This window comes from Momordica charantia, assembly GCF_013281855.1.
Source record: "Momordica charantia cultivar OHB3-1 chromosome 6 unlocalized genomic scaffold, Mcharantia_2.0 BLBB01000006.1, whole genome shotgun sequence".
In the NCBI taxonomy this organism is placed as follows: domain Eukaryota; kingdom Viridiplantae; phylum Streptophyta; class Magnoliopsida; order Cucurbitales; family Cucurbitaceae; genus Momordica; species Momordica charantia.
The window spans coordinates 26,185,133-26,202,485 of record NW_028275164.1 but is presented as its reverse complement, the minus strand read 5'-3'; the positions used below and the strand labels follow the sequence as shown (position 1 = coordinate 26,202,485).

Here is a 17,353-nt window from a genome sequence, read left to right as displayed (position 1 = left end):
AATGAAACTATTCATTACGAAAAACAACGAATTTTCCAACAAGCCTTACTAGGAGCCTTGAAAACTCGAAATAGTTGTTTGGACAACGGATAACATTGACAAGCTATCAAAGTACTATATTGAAGTATTTCATTTCTTAATCTTTAAAAATGAAAGTGTCAGATTTTGAAACCTAAAAGCTAAATATAATCCTTGGCCAAACTTACATAACATTCCTTTAGAAAAATCATCCAAAACATACTAAGACCAAGTTCCATGTATGGTTTATTTGATTCGATTTATATACGTAATACAATAAGAGCCAATGTAAATAGTACACAACTTAGTTGTAATAAGTTCAAACAATGGTGACCACCTACCTAAAATCTAATATCCTATAAGTTTCCTCGACAACCAGATGCAGTAGAGTCATATTATTGTCCCTATTAGTCGAAGTGCAGAAAGTTAGTCCAAACACACAATTGTCAAAAAACAAAAAGAATTTATATACATAATACATGAACCCTCACAATTTAATTCCTTTGCTATACTTTGGTTATTGATCTGGTCAAAAGCCAAACACAACGCCCCTAGTAGAAAGATGATTTAAAGAATTCCAACACTTGAAATTACGTTTAGATGAACTACCTCTTCATTTGTGTTTATTTTCTAAAAGTGCTCGTAAAAGAAATGTTTCACCTAAAAGCACTACTCCGGCCGATCAATGATTTGAAACTCGAGACAAGGACAAAAAGTCCAATAATGCATCAAAACAGATAATATTGAGCAGTGATTTTAATCAGAAGGAGGGCGAAGCCAAATGCAGCAGAGATTGAATTCAAAGGAGCTTAATACCTGCTTCCCTAACAGAATCAACAACAGCTTTGACCTTACCATGATATTTCTGTTCTCTTTTCAAGTGGACACAAACAGCTGGGATTCCCTTAAGCAAAAGCCTCTCCCCCAACAACTTCCCAATCTTTGCAGCAGCAGCCACATCCCTAGTCGACTCCATACTCGCCCTCAGCGCCTTCTCCTGCGAGCTCGCAGCAGAAGCAACCGTGGCCGTTTCCGAGTGGACCACCTGAGCACTCACGTACTTGTTTGTGAAGTGCATCTTCAACACATATGGCTTCAGATATTGGGTTACTCTTGCTGGCCTAACTGGAGGAGGAATCACCATCGTCCACTTTCTTGACTACAATTCAATTCTAGTCACCCTGAGCAACAAATAAACAAATAAGTATGATATGAATTGCCTTACTTCAGATTATGGTACACTTTTATCTAAGAGTTTTTTATGAAATTTTATTGCTTTCCAATTTTACCCCTCTTTGAACTTTTTTTTCTCTGATATCCGTGAGTATCTGGACCAACTTGCGCGCACCTCAACTAATCTCACGAGGCAACTGCCTGATCCTACAACATTTGATGTTGGAAAACACATAAAAATTACTAATTCCTAAAATAGATGGCCATCATGGGGTTTGAACTCATTCCCTCTTAATTAAACCCTAGCCCCTTTGGAGCAATGAGCGGTGATGGTTCTCTTTGAACATATTAGTAGTGTTTTTTTTGTCTAGCTGCTATGATTGATAATGTGGCATCTAGAGTTTAGTTGGGAGGCTACTTAAAGTCTTGTTGTTAGGTAGGTTGTTTGACAAATAAGAGTTTTGATGAATAGATTTTAGTTTTTGAGCTTTTCCTTTCATGTTAATCAAGAGCTTCTTGAACTTTTGCAATTTCATGTCTTGAGTTGCACATTCAAGTAAGATTGATCATCCTAGCTTGAAGAATGTTCGACTATTAGGCCAAAGAACTTGTTCGTTGCCTCAAGGGCTTCGATTTAAGGCAATCATATTCTAACCTAAACCTTAGGGTTGTAATAAAATGATTTGAGAGTTTTAGTGTTTGTGTATTAAGGCTTCACATACTCAAAGAGTTCCTAATTCCAATTCACTGCGGTTTTCACATCAGCATCTTCGATTTTCTCAAGCTAAGCTACCACTTGGTGGTTCAGTAACACATTTAACTACTATTATTTCACTATTTTTTAGAACTATTTCTTTTTAGAAATTCCTTATGTAACTTTCATAACAATGGCTAGTAGTTTTAATATACTATTGTTACCAACAGGACATAAATGATATTTGGTTCTTCGGTAAACAAGGTTTTTGGCTAAATCAATAACCAAAACAATACCATTGGTTTGTGAAATGGACAACCAAACCAACGAACTTGATTCGGAAAAATGAGTTCTGAATTTCATCGGTTCAGTTTCCTCTGTTTTGGGGTTACATCGGGCCTAATTTCCCATCTTAAACCTTTCAAATTTACAAGATTTGAACCAAACTGAGACTTTCCAAAAAGGGGAAATTTGAAACTACTAATCCCAAAAAATTATCAGCTGATGCATGTTCAAAAATACATTTTTCAATTTCTCTCTCATAATTACTCCAAAATCACAGCCACCGTGCTCCTCTACAATTCTACACTTCCGAGCGGCGAACAAAAAAAATGGAAGCTCGTCACACCGAGAGATGGATAGATAAAGATATGGTAGCTATAAATGAGCCAAGAGAGAAAAGGGAAGGGGAGCGCAGCAGTTGAACTGGAACTCTGGAAATGGAATGAGGAATACAAAAATTTTCCGTAATTTCTGACTTCAATCCGTTCACATAACCATTTTCCATCCGAAATATGTCGGATTTTGCAGGCTTTTAAATTAAAATTGACCTAATTTTCAAATTTCCCCTGTTTTGGAGTTCGTTGAACCGAAGAAACCAAAAAGAAAAAAAAGGGTGGATGGGGAAGGGAAATAGAGAGGGTTTAGGGTTCTTGATAGATCAGATTCTTATCCATATTCCATAGCAATAGGATCAGATTCGGAAGAACCAACTTCAAATACACTGCATTATTATCATAATCGATCATGGCATTCATATCAGATCCAGAAAATCGAAAACTGACCGTGGCAGCAAACACTGCAGATCGACTGAGAGAGAGAAAGAGAGGTGAAGATCGGGCGGCGGAAACTGGTAGCAGACCACGGCGAGGAGCGGCGGCGAAAGATAGCGGTGGACGGTGGCGCGTCGGCGGCCGGTACCGGCAGATAGCAGAGAAGAAAGATAAAAGGTGGGGAAAACGGAAAGGAGTGAGTGTGAGGATAGGATTTAGGGTTTTTTCTTTTTAATTTCTGAATAAATAATAAATATAAAGTCAAAAGAAAAATACCTTTTTTGTCCACTGAAGTTTTAGGTCTCAATTTAGTACCAAAAATTTTAAAAGGAACATTTTTGGTTCACGAAACAACAACACTGAGCGATGGCAAGAAGATGTGGAGAACCAAAAGCGTATTTTTCCCAAAGTTAAATTGCTAGCCTTTTGAAACTTTACAAAATGTGTCTAGTAATGCCGGGTGTCGATCAAGATTCCAATTTATGAAAACATTAATAAAAATATCGATATAAAATGTCAATATCGATGGATATTTTTTTAAAGAAATTATGAAAATAAAAAATTCATATAAAGATTTCATTCTTTTTAAACAAATTAAAATTTACTAATACTAAAAAACTTTAGCAAGAATAAAATCGCTACACAGCATAGAAACGAAATCACAAACTTCCATCTCCCACATCTCTGGTAAATTTCTCTAATAGAAACTCCTTAAACCTCTCTTCACTCATATCATTGGTCTAATTGTGGTTCAATCTTCCGTATTAGTGATATTTTTTTTATATTTTTTTTATTTTATAACTTTTTTGTGATATTATAAAAATCTTGATTCATTAGTTGTCAAATTTATAAATATATAGAAATGTTTATATATCAATGAAAATTTAATACCCTGATATTGTAAATGGGTAAAGATCTCAAAATTTTACTGAGCTTACAAAAATATTAAAAAAAAAAAAACTCTTCACCAATATTATTATTTACTATTATTATTATTTTTGAGCTTCACCGATAATATAATAGTGATTAATCTAAGAAAACGCTACCCACAAAATCTAAATTTGTAAATAAGATAAAACCTGCTCTAATAAATGTCCAATTATACGGGAAAAAATTGAAATACAAATGTCCAAATATTTAATTTCTAAAAAATACATAATCAATTAATGGAATAAAAATAAACCATGGTTGTGATATTTAAATGTTGACATTGATAGAAATGTTAGTTCTCAATCTTATGAAAATATTATATTAAGAAGAAAAAATATATATATAAAATATCTATAAAATATCAATATGATGGATATTTCTAAAAGATTATAAAAATAAAAAAATTCATAACAAGTATTTTAATTAATAAATAAATATTTCATGTACTAAAACAATAATAAATATTAATATTATATCTATATTAGTAATTTTTTCTATATTTTATTAGTTTTTTTGTAATACTATAGAAATATGGATTCACTCCATATATCAATGTCTACAAAACTTTAATAGTCAATGACATTTCTTCTCTGTTTGCTCTCAAGCCAATCAAACATAATGCAATTAGTTAAAGCATTAAGAGGTAGTAAGTTCAAATATACACTCCTATATATATATTGTACTAAAAAAACATTTATTTATTATTTTATTTTTTTGAAATTAAGATAAAGAGCTTTTCTTGGCTAACAAGAAAGCATTGCCATGGCTCTTTATGCCAATGCATATTAGAAGAAAAGTTCAAAATTTTCTAATGGTATCTATTCAATTTTTTAGATCGAAAGAGTAATAAATTTCCTTAAATTTTAAAGTTGTAAATCTAATTCATGTACATTAAAATTTTTACAAGTTCTTTAGTACCAAAAACAACTCTATTATATCTCTAAATTTAAAATTTTGTATTTAATAGATTGGCTGGCTCTATCTACCAAGTTAACACCCCCTGCTCGCAAAAACAAATGGATTAGGAGGCTGGGATTGAGCAGAAGGTGGAAGCCATAAAAGAAGATTTCCTAACAAAATATTAGTTTTTTCTCTATTTGAATCTCATAATAGAAAGAGAGCATCTCCATGCATTGCGTGATAAGAAATCCTAAAAAGATTGATTGAGACTACTTCCGATAACAGCAACATTCACAATTATCAAAGTGCCCTAGATTCTCCCGTCAAGAGTCACTTTGAAAGTATCATGGATCTCCAAAACTCGATGTCGTAGGTTCAAATCCTACCTAGTGTAATTCCTAAACAAAGACACATCACTTAGACCGTTAAAAGCTGAGGCAAGCAAAGTTTCTAAGCACCTACAAGTCGAAGCATTTTCAACAGTGGTTAGACAAGAAAAATCGATTCTTACAATTTACTTCTGCAACTTATCACAACATGTATATTGCATTATTTAAAATTTCTGTGGCAAGTTATTTTCAAATAAGATAAAAATACTGATGACGTACGAAGTTAACGTTAGAAATTTATTATAAACAAAATTAAAGATGTATGTACTTGTTAGAAACTTGTAAAATATAAATATAAATTAGACAACTTTAGGAGTTAAAATAGACTCGTTCATTCAAACCTCCCAATACAAGTTCTCGAGGAACCCAAACCTCTCTAAAAATTTATCAACAGAGACTTCTTTATTCATTTTACTGTGTACAACATTGTATGTATGAGACAACTACTAAAATTCTCTAAAACTAGGAAATCACTAACCCTAAATTCCTAGAAACTCACTCAACTAATAATTAACTAAATCTCAATTTTGATATAAATAAAATAAGAATATGAATAGTAACCTAATAAAATAGAATATAACATGACACAAATCAACATGTCAAATGTTCTGAATCATACTAAGGCATCATTTCATTGACCTACAAAAAAAAAAAAAAAAAAAAAACCATATGCACATGTTTTATAATCATCCAATATATATTACACCAAAAAAACTCCAAAAGCATTCAACTCAAAAGTTTTCAAATATGCACTAAACATAATAAGCGGAAAGAAACATATCATCAGTTCCAGAGAGTTTATTACTAAATGAAGCCACCACAATGTAGGAGTAGTTGTCTCCTAGTAACCATTGGATTCATATTCGAAATTTGTGAAACCCTTAATGACTTTAAAATATAGATTACGAATATGTTTGGTCATTTCTCTCCCACAGGTGTAATGCTACCAACTACATTGTGACGGCTTCTTCATTGTTGTGTGAAAGGCAATGTTATATTTGCTATAGTTCACTATCCCTACGTTGCTTCAATCTTGGAGTCATCAAAAACTACCCTCATAAAAATGACACTTCTAATTATCTATTAGTTTATTTTGGATGTGATTCTACAAGCAGGGACCAAAGAAGAATACACCATCAAAGGTAACAAGATAAATCAACACAGATAAGGCTTAAACAAATCATTCATGAGACCAAACGGCAACACCATGACCTCGTAGTGCGGTCACGAGTCTTAAGAACGTCTTGAGAGGTTTGACTCTCGTTTGGGTGATATCCAAACTTTAGATCAACTTTGGAGAAGACTTTTGCACCATGTAGTTCATCAAGTGGCTCCCTTACAACTCAAATTGGTAAATTTGTTAAAAATGGTTTCTTGATCAAGTGCTCTAAAGTCATGACAATCTACAATTATCATCCTTTTTTTTCTTTTCCTGGATGGAGATTCGAATCTTCAACAAACCTCCATCCTTTTGGTCGAGACTATATGCCTCAACCAATTGAGCTATGTCCAGATTGGCGATAACATAACAATAAGCATATCTTTAGTCAATAATTAATCTCTCCCCTTTAAATCGGAAGATAGTGAAAAGATCTAACATCTACAGGAGATTTTCTTGGTCTCAACAGCATGCTCCCTTCTTTGAACCATAGGCAGTCCTTCAAGGGGTTGGACCACACGGACAACTTCTGCAATGCCTTATATACTTCCTTTAGATCATCGTTCTCCAATACTTACACTTGTGCAGCTCCTCTTTACAGTGATGCCCTGGTGAGTACTTCTTGTCTCATTTGAAGCACAATTACTTCTCCCATTTGGCCTGCGACTCTACTCTACCACAATAGGCTTCTGACAGTTCTAACGTAATTTGGTTCATGTTGTTTAATCTACTACATTTGATCCCAAAACGAAGGCACTGGGTTCAATTTCTGCTTACCGTTTGTCCAATTCAAAGGCCTAATTCTTGTTCTCTCTATCCTCGACTAAGCCCTATTTGGGACCCAAATCCTCAACTCTACTTGCATTTTCATCTTCAACCCGTCAAGAAATTGGGATATCTGGAGGCGTTTCTTTAATTTTTTTGAGGTGCTTCGGGTTCGTAATAGGGATTGTGGTGCTTATGTTGGAGGAAGTGCTTTTGTTCCTTCCTTCTCGTGAGAAGGGGAGGTTCTCGTGGCAGGCTTGTTCTTTGCTATCTAGTGGGGGATTTGGGTTGAGAGAAACAACATAATCTTTAAGGGGTGGAAGGGGTGGAGAGAAGTAAGGAGTATTAAACCTAATAAGATCCCAAACAAAATCATTACTCTTCCTTTACTCTCCTTATTAGCTAACACACCTCGAGGAATGCACTGTTGTAATACCAATCTAATTGCACCCCTAGATTTCTACCGAAATCAATAAGATCCCAAACAAAATCATTGCTCTTCCTTTACTCTCCTTATTAGCTAACACACCACGAGGAATGCACTGCTCTAGTACCAATCTAATAGGATCCAAAGAGTGAGGTTGCTAAGGGTTGAGTACGACTAGCTGGGGAAGAGTTCAAGAGAACCCCTTCTCTCCTTAAAAGGAACCAAAAGTTCAAAGACCCCTCTCTACACGTAACTCACCCTTTTAAACGCTTCCTCACACGTGTAATTAGTCAAGGTAAATCAAAATGTTTATATCCAGTATTAAAATGATATTTAATCAAAACTCAAATTAAGTTTTGTCCAAATATAAGAAATCGTAACCTGTTGAATAAAGTAGGTTTTGTTCATTCTGTAGATACATAGAGATTCTATTAAACTTCAAATAGGCTATTCTTATTCCATACTAACAAATAAAACGGCTACCACTATCGAGTAAGTTAAGAGATTTTGAAAACTGGACATGTTAAATATATCTAATTTTGTCACAGTAAAGAAAGTTTGTCTTGTTTCTGCTGCAAGAATATTTAACTGATATGACTGATATCTGCTCTACCCCCAATAACGTACTAAGTATACAAGCCAACGGGAACAACACTTTAACTAGATCCAATTAAACTAAATTTCAATGGAAGGTAAAATAAAAAAATAAATAAAGATTTTCTATAGATGAAGGTTACCTAACACACAAACAATTAAAAGACCCAAAACAGAACATAATGCACTAACCTTTATAGGGGCCACTCAATTCTCTATATACACAGCCCAAAGCACTATTTCCAGGTTTCAGCCTCCAATCTACATAACAGTTAAATAAGTAACAAATTAACAAAATTAGGCCGATTTGTATGTAAATAGATTACCATCTTATAGAAATGGGGTAAACAACAATGAGGTAAGGCTGTACATAAATCAAAAATATGTGTGCAACAATTTAAAAAAAAAACAAATTAATTCAAATACCTACTTTCCATAATTTCCACTGATTAGAACTCAAGGACATAGTCATACAACCTATAGAACAGATCCCATTCAAGTAAGGTCGAATATGCTTTAGATTAGGAATAGTGAAATACTGTTAGGATATTGGGACTTTTCTTAAAAAAAATGAGAAACTAAGCTTTGCATCAAGAAAAATGAATAAATATATTGGGGGCATACTATTAGGATACTGGGGAATATGCATATTAGTCATTTTGTTAGTTGAATCATCAATTAAATAGAGTTAGGAGATTGAGAGATAGGCATATTTTGGGATTAGTCTTGGGGAGAACTAAATCTCTTGAATGAATGCTCAGTAACCATTGTGATTCTCTATTATATTGTAATCCAATTTTATCCCCTATCAAGATCTACTAGAGTATAATTGGAGGCACAAGTTTACTTAGGATAACAATAGAAGATAATCCCATAGGAATGAATCCAAAAATCCAAAAATAATCAATAAATGCATGGAATTGACATCCCCTTAGAACTCAAACCTCAAGAAAAAATCCTGAATAAATGAAACAATCATCGCACTAGAGCAATATGCACAATTAAAATCCATAAATTAGGGAATGATTGATGAAAAAAATGTTATACTAGATTCAACTAAAATTTAAGTTTTTAAAGAATCATGAAATAAGACAAATGTGTTCGTTTAATACTTGTAGTGTGTATCAGTTTATGAAATCATTAATATAGAAAAAATAAAAGGGGGGAGAGAACGCCACCATTCTCAACCTTCAACCAATTGGCTCCATTTTTTACACCCACGTATTAAGAAACACAAACGGAGCAGTGAAAGTCAAATAAAAGTCAACCTTCAAGCTCCAACTCCATTTTCCGCATCTAAGAAATAAGAAATAAGCAATGAAGCCATGTGAAAAACAAATACAAACTAAAAAATCGGTGATAGAATCACAGAAGTTATTTCCCATGGGTCTAAAACCACCACAATGGATATGTAACAATCAGAGAAACGCTTAAAAGACAGTTTGTAGTGATAAGCACAATGATAAAGCTTGATTTGCAGAGAAAGAAGCCCAAAAAGTCAAGCGTTCATCACTCATTTCACGGTGATGGTGTAAATGGTTCAGTGGAAATTTGTTTTCGAAGTTCTGCTTCTCTTTCCAAACAAGGAAAGCAAAAAAAAAAATCTAGACCTTCTTTAGTCCATACTCCAGCATAATTCTCTCCCGCCCCTCCCAAAAAATAAGTAGAAGCATAACTGAGTTGTCATGCTAGAATAAAATCAGAGATACAAATTTTCTAACTATAGCGAGAACTAGCAAAACAAACAATACTACAAGGCAAAACTTACAAATTTTCTAACTATAGCGAGAACTAGCAAAACAAACAATACTACAAGGCAAAACTTACAAATTTTCTAACTATAGCGAGAACTAGCAAAACAAACAATACTACAAAGCAAAACTAATAACAGGGAATGACAATGAATAACTCCTGGTTTACTTGAAAACCATTCAAGATCATCATGGTAGCACTATACACTATCCATAAGCTATGTGAACTTTTTTCCTTTGTAGCTCCAAGGATTTTAAGGCTTAATTAAATGCCTTTTATAAAAATGTTTATTATCTAGTAAACTATTATGGTATTGAAGGGTAAAATAAATAGTGTTCAGTTTTAAACATAAAACCAATCATGACAATTTTATACTTTGTCCCTTTCTTATTGTTATGGGTGTTGTTGGGTTGTTACAAAGGTTTTATGTCCTAACAATACTTTGGTTCCAGTGGATAAACTATTTTTCTTTTTTTAATAAAAAAATTTGGTCTACAAAGTTGATTCTTTTTTTTCCTTGCTCCATTTCAATGTTATTTTTTATCTTTCTTTATCGAGTGAATTTTGAACAAGGTTTTACTTTGTCTTTCGGTAAGCTTAAAAGGAATAGAAATTTTGATAATTTTTATTTATTTTCTATTGGGAACTTTGAAGTCAAGTTTTCATGTAGTTATTATATTATCTCTAGAATTAGAACTTACCTTTCGGTAGATTTGTTTAGTTGGGATTACTTCTCTAGCAACACTACTGTTGTCTTATGTTTAAAGGTCCGATCTTGAAACCAATGAGTGATTTTTCATTTCAATGCCAAAGTGGGTACTATATTGCAGGAACTAAATTTACTTGGTTTAAAAATAGACACTAATTATTTTACCTTCCAATACCAAAATAGTTTACTAGATAACAAAAAAAATTTATAATAGACATTAAGGCTGTTAAAATCCTCGGAACTCAATATATATGTATGTATGTGTATGTATGTATATATATATATGTATGTATATATATATATATGTATGTATATATGTATGTATAAGAACGAGATGTGATGCATACCTAAGTGATCTCAGAAATCTCTGTTCTGCATTTATTCATGAGGAATACCAATAAAAACAATTGTGGAATTTTCATTCCGTAAATCCTTCAAAATGAAGAGAATATCAAGATGGACAAGAATCCAAGGGAATCCCATATCCAAGCTTGCACATCAAACCTACCACTTGGTCCACCTTGTACCTGCAACCACTGACTGAGTAGGCCTTATATAAAATCCAAAATGTTTTTTTTGTCCAGTCCAAGTTGATACTTTTCATTTCATTTAGGACGCACTCCATTTCTTCAAGGCGCTTCTGCGATGCAAACATAACCATTTTACAATGATATAAAGACCGACAGATTCTCCAACCTGAACATTCAGCACGCTTAACAAAGTTTGTTAGCTTGTCCACTGCATTACACCGAAAATAGCTGGCAATAATGGAGCGCATCACGTGGACAGTAGTTACTGAAGTACCATGCTCAAATGCCTCATTTATTGAACTCTCCATTCCCTCTAACCAATCTTCTTGGGCATAGACTCTAATCAACAAGACATTCAACCATGGTCTATATTCTTCTTCTGGAATAAGCTTCAACAAAGCCTCAATCCTTTTCACTCTATCTGCAATAGAACTCCAACAGTATGCACATATCATAGCCCTAATAAGAGGAAAATTCTTGTTACTGACATGACCTCTAACCAATTCATACATCTCTTCCATCTTCTCAAGATTACCAGAATGTGCATATCCACGAAGCATTAGTGAAAAAGTCTCTGTGTTGGGCTTTACTGAACTCGCCTTCATTGTCAGGAAGGTTTGCTCCATTCTATCCCACATCCATGCAGTAACATACCCAGCAATTAGGTTATTGTACGTGCTCACATTGGGGGAGAGCTTCAAATCACGTATCTCTTGCAAGGTTGCTTCCATGTGATCAACTAACATCAAACGACCAAATACTGATATTAGGATGTTATATGTTACAATAGTAGGAACACAATTTGCCTCCCTCTTGAGGTCCCTAAACAATGAGTGGCATTTGTCAACCAAGCCATTAAACATGTAAGCTCCCATCAGTGCGTTGTAAGTAGAGGTTGTCTTGATCCTTCTATTAGAAGCCTCAGTGAACAACTCAATTGCAAGGTCAACATTTTTAGATCTACCTGCAACTGTAATACCCTTAGCATATTCCTCTGCAGTCATAGGAAAGGAACCCTCTTGCCTTCTTCTCCAATTAAACACCTAAGTTCAAAAGAATAGGCTGATCAGAAGTTTGGTTTCATCAAATTGTTTACCAAGGTCTTGTACATGACTACCAAGTTATTTGTAATCAAATGGGGATTCAGTGATGCAACTTACAGTCATAACAATATTGAATATGAAGCATCAAAAGTAATAATTCAGCTTCAATGAAATTTCAACCTTCCGTAAATATGAATAACTAAACTCAAAGTTAACAGCAGCATCTTAGTCATTGCCCAACAATCCCAGTAATTTTATTTCACTTGAATTATCATCTAGATGTTCTTGACCTCAACATTTAGTACAAAGAAGGAAAAATAATCCATGTAAGACAGAACTAAAACAATAACATTAACCATTTAATACTGACTACAACCGTAAGCAATCCCCACATAAAGCATATAATCATAGAAACAACATATGAAGCAATTTCCTTTGAGCATGTAGAATTAAACTCACCTCCAGTGCTAAGTGAGGCCGTGAATCCAACTTCTTCAGCAGTTCAACAAAAGCAGAACCATCGGCATGTCTCCGTAAGAGCAAGTCTTCACAGTCTTCCAATTTTTTCACGATCTTGTCAGAATCGTCGGCATTCTGAATCAGCTCGTGCCGCACCTCCGTTAACTTCCGTTGCATATTCATTCTCACCAGAAGGTCATGATCGGAAGGCTTGTTAGAGAATAATTCAATAATATTAGGAAGCAACGAAAATGAAGAGAGCGAGGGTGGAAGCAACGAGGAAGTGTGGGTCTGAGTATGGAGGCCACGAAGAATCAAGTAATTTGAAGTCCTCGTGAGAGGAAAGGTAAATGGAGCAAAAATGTTGCGCTTCACTAAGAATCTACGAGGAACTGAGATCTTCCATAGTTGCTTCATCGTGCGGTTGATTGTCGGGAAAGGAATTTGCAGGTCTTGCACGGCCTGCAACGGAGAAATCCAAACGGAGGGGAGTTCAACCTTCACACATGCACCAGAAGTGCGGATCTGAGGAAGATTCTAATCAGAGGCGATGGATCGAACGGTGGCCACCGCCAGTACCAGCGACGGCGACGGTGATTGGGCGGTTGCCGTAGCGCTAAAGAGGAGCTCTGCTCATAGGGTTTCTCTAAAACATTACATCCGCTCAAATGTCTGAAATTATAAAATAAAAATAAAACTAAATCTCAGTTTATTATTAATAACTAATTAAAATTAATAAAGTCTTAAATAATTATTTCTATGGTGAAGACAAAGTTTCTTCTGGAGAGGGTGGCAAATGGCCAGCTCCCCTATGGGGAGGGTGTGCATTTTTTCTCCATCCTCTTGCTGAGTTTTTTCGGAAGATATTTCTTTCAGGCTTTGTTTCAGCTCTTTCATGGCTTGCAATTTCTTGGACTAATAATGTTGTTGCAGCTAACAAAATCAAAGACAACATTAAATACAAACATGTGGTGATGAGAGATCGAACTCACAATCTCTTAGTTTGAAATATATGTCAATTACTACTAAGCTATACTTACTTTGGTTAAGGCAACATTGTTATGTATAGTCTGTGGCTTCGTCATTAGGACGTTTTAAAGAGTTATCAAGCACAGAATTGGAGAGAACACCCATTTGCGATTTCTTTAGATAACTCTTCATCTTCATTGCATCCTAGTTCAGAGAACTTAAAGGCAAGGATGATGGAGCAGAAAGTGGCCGACAGTGCAGGTACGGTGGCAATCAATTCGAATACTACTTTGGAATTTGTGAAGGCTATCATTCTTAATTGTTGAGATCTGTGACAAGCATGACTTGGAGAATTTGTCTAATCATTCCTTACCTGTCATGGTGGATAATAAGGCAACTTTAGAGGCAATTATTTCTCTCCCAATACTAAATAGAGGTTTCAACAAAATCCTTTATTTTGAGAAGTCTCCTCCAACATCATTGAATGAGGTTGAGGATATTACGACTTTGGAAAAGGTATTTAGTGGACTAAAATTTATTTATGTTCCTAGTTCTTTGACCAAACAAACTATTTTATTGGCTAAGTGTGTCATTTTTTTATCGTTTCTCTAGTTGTTTTCCTTCGTGAATTTTGATTATCACCACTCTTTTGGAATGAGAATTGAATTGAACCAACCAAACCAATTTCATTCAGTTTAGTTAGAATGGGTCCGTCTATCACTTCTCCATTTTAATTAAAAAGCAAATGAAATTTCTTTTTCTTTTCTTTTTTGTATTGAACAAAGGTGGAGAATTCGAAATTTCAACCCACTAACGTCTTTGATTAGTCGAATTATATTTATGTCTATAAATAATTATAAAATAATTGATCTTACACTGTGGTTTAAAAGGTTAATTACCATATTTTAATTTTAAACGAGGTCAATAAGTGTTAATAATTACTTTTTAAAAATTGAGATGTAAAAAGAAAAAAGAAAGATATTATAAAATGAGGTTTCAAAGTCCAACTCTTCAACTCAAAAAAAAAAAAAAAGATATTACATATGGCTTCAGATATTGGGTTATTCTTGCTGGCCTAACTGGAGGAGGAATCATCTTCCTCTTCCTTGGCTACAATTCAATTCTACTCACCCTCAGCAACAAATAAACGAAGTATGATATGAACAACTTCAAACAATGCTACACTTCTATTTAAGAGTTTTTTATTTAATTTTATTACTTTCCAATTTTACCCTTTTTTAACATATTGAGTAGTGTTAGTTTTATCTTGTTGCTATGATTGATGACGTGTCATCTAGAGTTTAGTTAGGAGGCTATTTAAAGTCTTGTTGTTGGATTGTTTGACATGTTAGAGTTTTGATGAATGGATTCTAGTTTCTGAGCCTGTCCTCCCAAGTTAGCCAAGAGCTTCTTGAACTTTTGCAATTTCGTAAGATTGATCATGTTATCTCGAGGAATGCTCGACTATTAGGCCAAAGAACCTGATCTTTGCTTCAAGCACTTTGATTTAAGGCGAGCATATTCTAACCTAGACCTTAGGGTTGTAATCAAACGAGTAGAGAGTTTTAGTGTTTGTGAATTAGAGCTTCACGTACCCAAATAAAATTAACTAGGGTTTTCACAACAAGTACGAATCTCAGCATCTTAAATTTTCTCAATCTAAGCTACCACTTGGTGGTTCGGTGACACGTTTGACTACAATTCTTTCACTATTTTCTTAAACTATTTCTTTTTAGAAGTTTCTTGCATAACTTTCATAACAATGGCTAGTGGTTTTGATATACTATTATTAGGTAAACAAGGTTTTTGGCTAAATCAATAACCAAAACAATACCATTGGTTTGTGAAATGGACAACCAAACCAATGAGCTTGATTCGGGAAAATCAGTTCTGATTTCATCGGTTCAATTTCAACTGGTTTGGGGTTACATCGGGCATAATTTCCCATCTTAAACCTTTCAAATTTCCAAGATTTGAACCAAACTGAGACTTTCCAAAAAGGGGAAATTTGAAACTACTAATCCCAAAAAATTATCAGCTGATGCATGTTCAAAATACATTTTTCAATTTCTCTCTCATAATTACTCCAAAATCACAGCCGAGAGGCGAAATACATTTGCTCCTTTGCAATTCTACACTTCCGAGAGGCGAACAAAAAAAAAATGGAAGCTCATCACACCGAGAGATGGAGAGATAAAGAAATAGTAGCTATAAATGAGCCAAGAGAGAAGAGGGAAGGGGAGCTCAGCAGTTGAACTGGAACTCTGGAAATGTAATGAGGAATACAAAAAAAATTCGTAATTTCTGACTTCAATCCGTTCACATAACCATTTTCCATCCGAAATAGGTCTGATTTTGCAGGCTTTTAAATTAAAATTGAGCTAATTTTCAAATTTCCCCTGTTTTGGAGTTGGTTGAACCGAAGAAACCAAAAAGGAAAAAAAACGGTGGATGGGGAAAGGAAAGAGAGAGTGTTTAGGGTTCTTGATAGCTCAGATTCTTATCCATATTCCATAGCAATAAGATCAGATTCGGAAGAACCAACTTCAAATACACTGCATTATTATCATTATCGATCATGGCATTCATATCAGATCCAGAAAATCGAAAACTGACCTTGGCAGCAAACACTGCAGATCGACTAAGAGAGAGAAAGAGAGGTGAAGATCGGGCGGCGGAAACTGGCAGCAGACCACGGCGAGGAGCGGCGGCTGAAGATCGCGGTGGACGGTTGCGCGTCGGCGACCGGTTGCGGCAGATAGCAGAGAAGAAAGATAAAAGGTGGGGAAAACGGAAAGAAGTTAGGGTGAGTATACGATTTAGGACTTTCTTTTTCCTTTTTGATTTCTGAATAAATAATAAATATAAAGTCAAAAAGAAAAAAGTATTTTTGTCCATTAAAAGGGACGGTTGTAAATTTGGTCCTAAAATTTTATAATTAACACTTATTCATGAGTTTAAGTAGGTGTCTATTTTTTCTAAAAAGAAAAATTAGAAAAAATAAGTGTTTATTTGCCAAAATAACTATACGAGGAATTTCAGATCCCTATCCATTCCACCCAAAAAAGTATATCTATTGTGCGGCCTCAGTGATAATTGTCATATATCTTCAACCATGAACGCTGAAGTTGTAAGTTCGATCACCCATCCTCAGACGTGGTACAAAAAAACTCGTAAGTGGCTATTTGATCTGAAACCGAGTGAGAGAGGGAGGAATCTTTTACTAGTCTTTTAAAACTTTTAAAATTGTGTCTAATAATGCAGATTTCGATAAAAATATTGAGATTCCAATTTTATGAAAACGTTAATTAAAATATTGATATGAAATGTTAATGTCAATTGATATTTTTAGAAAAAAATTGTCAAATTTATCATAGTCTCATTGTCAGTTCCTTTATATTAGTGATCTTTTGTTTATATTATTTTTATTTTATAATTTTTTTGTGATATTATAAAAATTTTGATTATTCGGTTGTCAAATTTATAAACATATTGAAATGCACATATACAACGAAAATGTAATATCTTGATATTATCGATGGGCAAAGATCTCAAAATTTTACTGAGCTTATAAAAATATCAAAACTCTTCACCAATATTATTTTATTATTATTATTTAGCTTCACCTTGTTTAAGTCACACATTAATAATATAATAAAACGCTATCCACAAAATCTAAATTTGTAAATAAGATAATAAAATGTCCAATTATATGAAAAAAAATAATTGGAACAAAAATGTCCAAATATTTAATTGCTAAAAAGTACATAATCAATTAATGGAATAAAAT

The 17,353-nt window shown here is 34.0% G+C and overlaps 2 protein-coding genes across 16 annotated transcripts; both read right to left on the bottom strand.

Moving 5' to 3' along the window:
• Window positions 1–461: 461 nt before the first annotated feature.
• LOC111015286 (Ribosomal L18p/L5e family protein) lies at window positions 462–10,981 on the bottom strand. Of its 5 annotated transcripts, none has more exons than XM_088124880.1 (3): window positions 10,910–10,981; window positions 8,294–8,362; window positions 462–1,199 (listed from the first exon to the last, which is right to left on the bottom strand). In XM_088124880.1, exon 3 carries the CDS (start codon window positions 1,160–1,162, stop codon window positions 818–820), a length of 345 nt encoding a protein of 114 aa, XP_087981006.1. In that variant the 5' UTR covers window positions 1,163–1,199; window positions 8,294–8,362; window positions 10,910–10,981; the 3' UTR covers window positions 462–817. The 5 variants fall into 5 exon arrangements, with proteins under 5 accessions (XP_087981006.1, XP_087981005.1, XP_087981004.1 ...); XM_088124879.1 differs by lacking the exon at window positions 10,910–10,981 and adding an exon at window positions 9,290–9,359; XM_088124878.1 differs by lacking the exon at window positions 10,910–10,981 and adding an exon at window positions 9,280–9,349.
• LOC111015285 (Tetratricopeptide repeat (TPR)-like superfamily protein) lies at window positions 4,885–16,397 on the bottom strand. Of its 11 annotated transcripts, none has more exons than XM_088124875.1 (7): window positions 16,180–16,397; window positions 13,635–13,936; window positions 12,595–13,527; window positions 10,910–12,135; window positions 9,280–9,397; window positions 8,294–8,362; window positions 4,885–5,225 (listed from the first exon to the last, which is right to left on the bottom strand). In XM_088124875.1, exons 3-4 carry the CDS (start codon window positions 13,009–13,011, stop codon window positions 11,014–11,016), a joined length of 1,539 nt encoding a protein of 512 aa, XP_087981001.1. In that variant the 5' UTR covers window positions 13,012–13,527; window positions 13,635–13,936; window positions 16,180–16,397; the 3' UTR covers window positions 4,885–5,225; window positions 8,294–8,362; window positions 9,280–9,397; window positions 10,910–11,013. The 11 variants fall into 11 exon arrangements, with proteins under 11 accessions (XP_087981001.1, XP_022145943.1, XP_087981002.1 ...); XM_022290251.2 differs by having other exon boundaries at window positions 4,885–5,165; XM_088124876.1 differs by having other exon boundaries at window positions 9,290–9,397.
• Window positions 16,398–17,353: the final 956 nt, after the last annotated feature.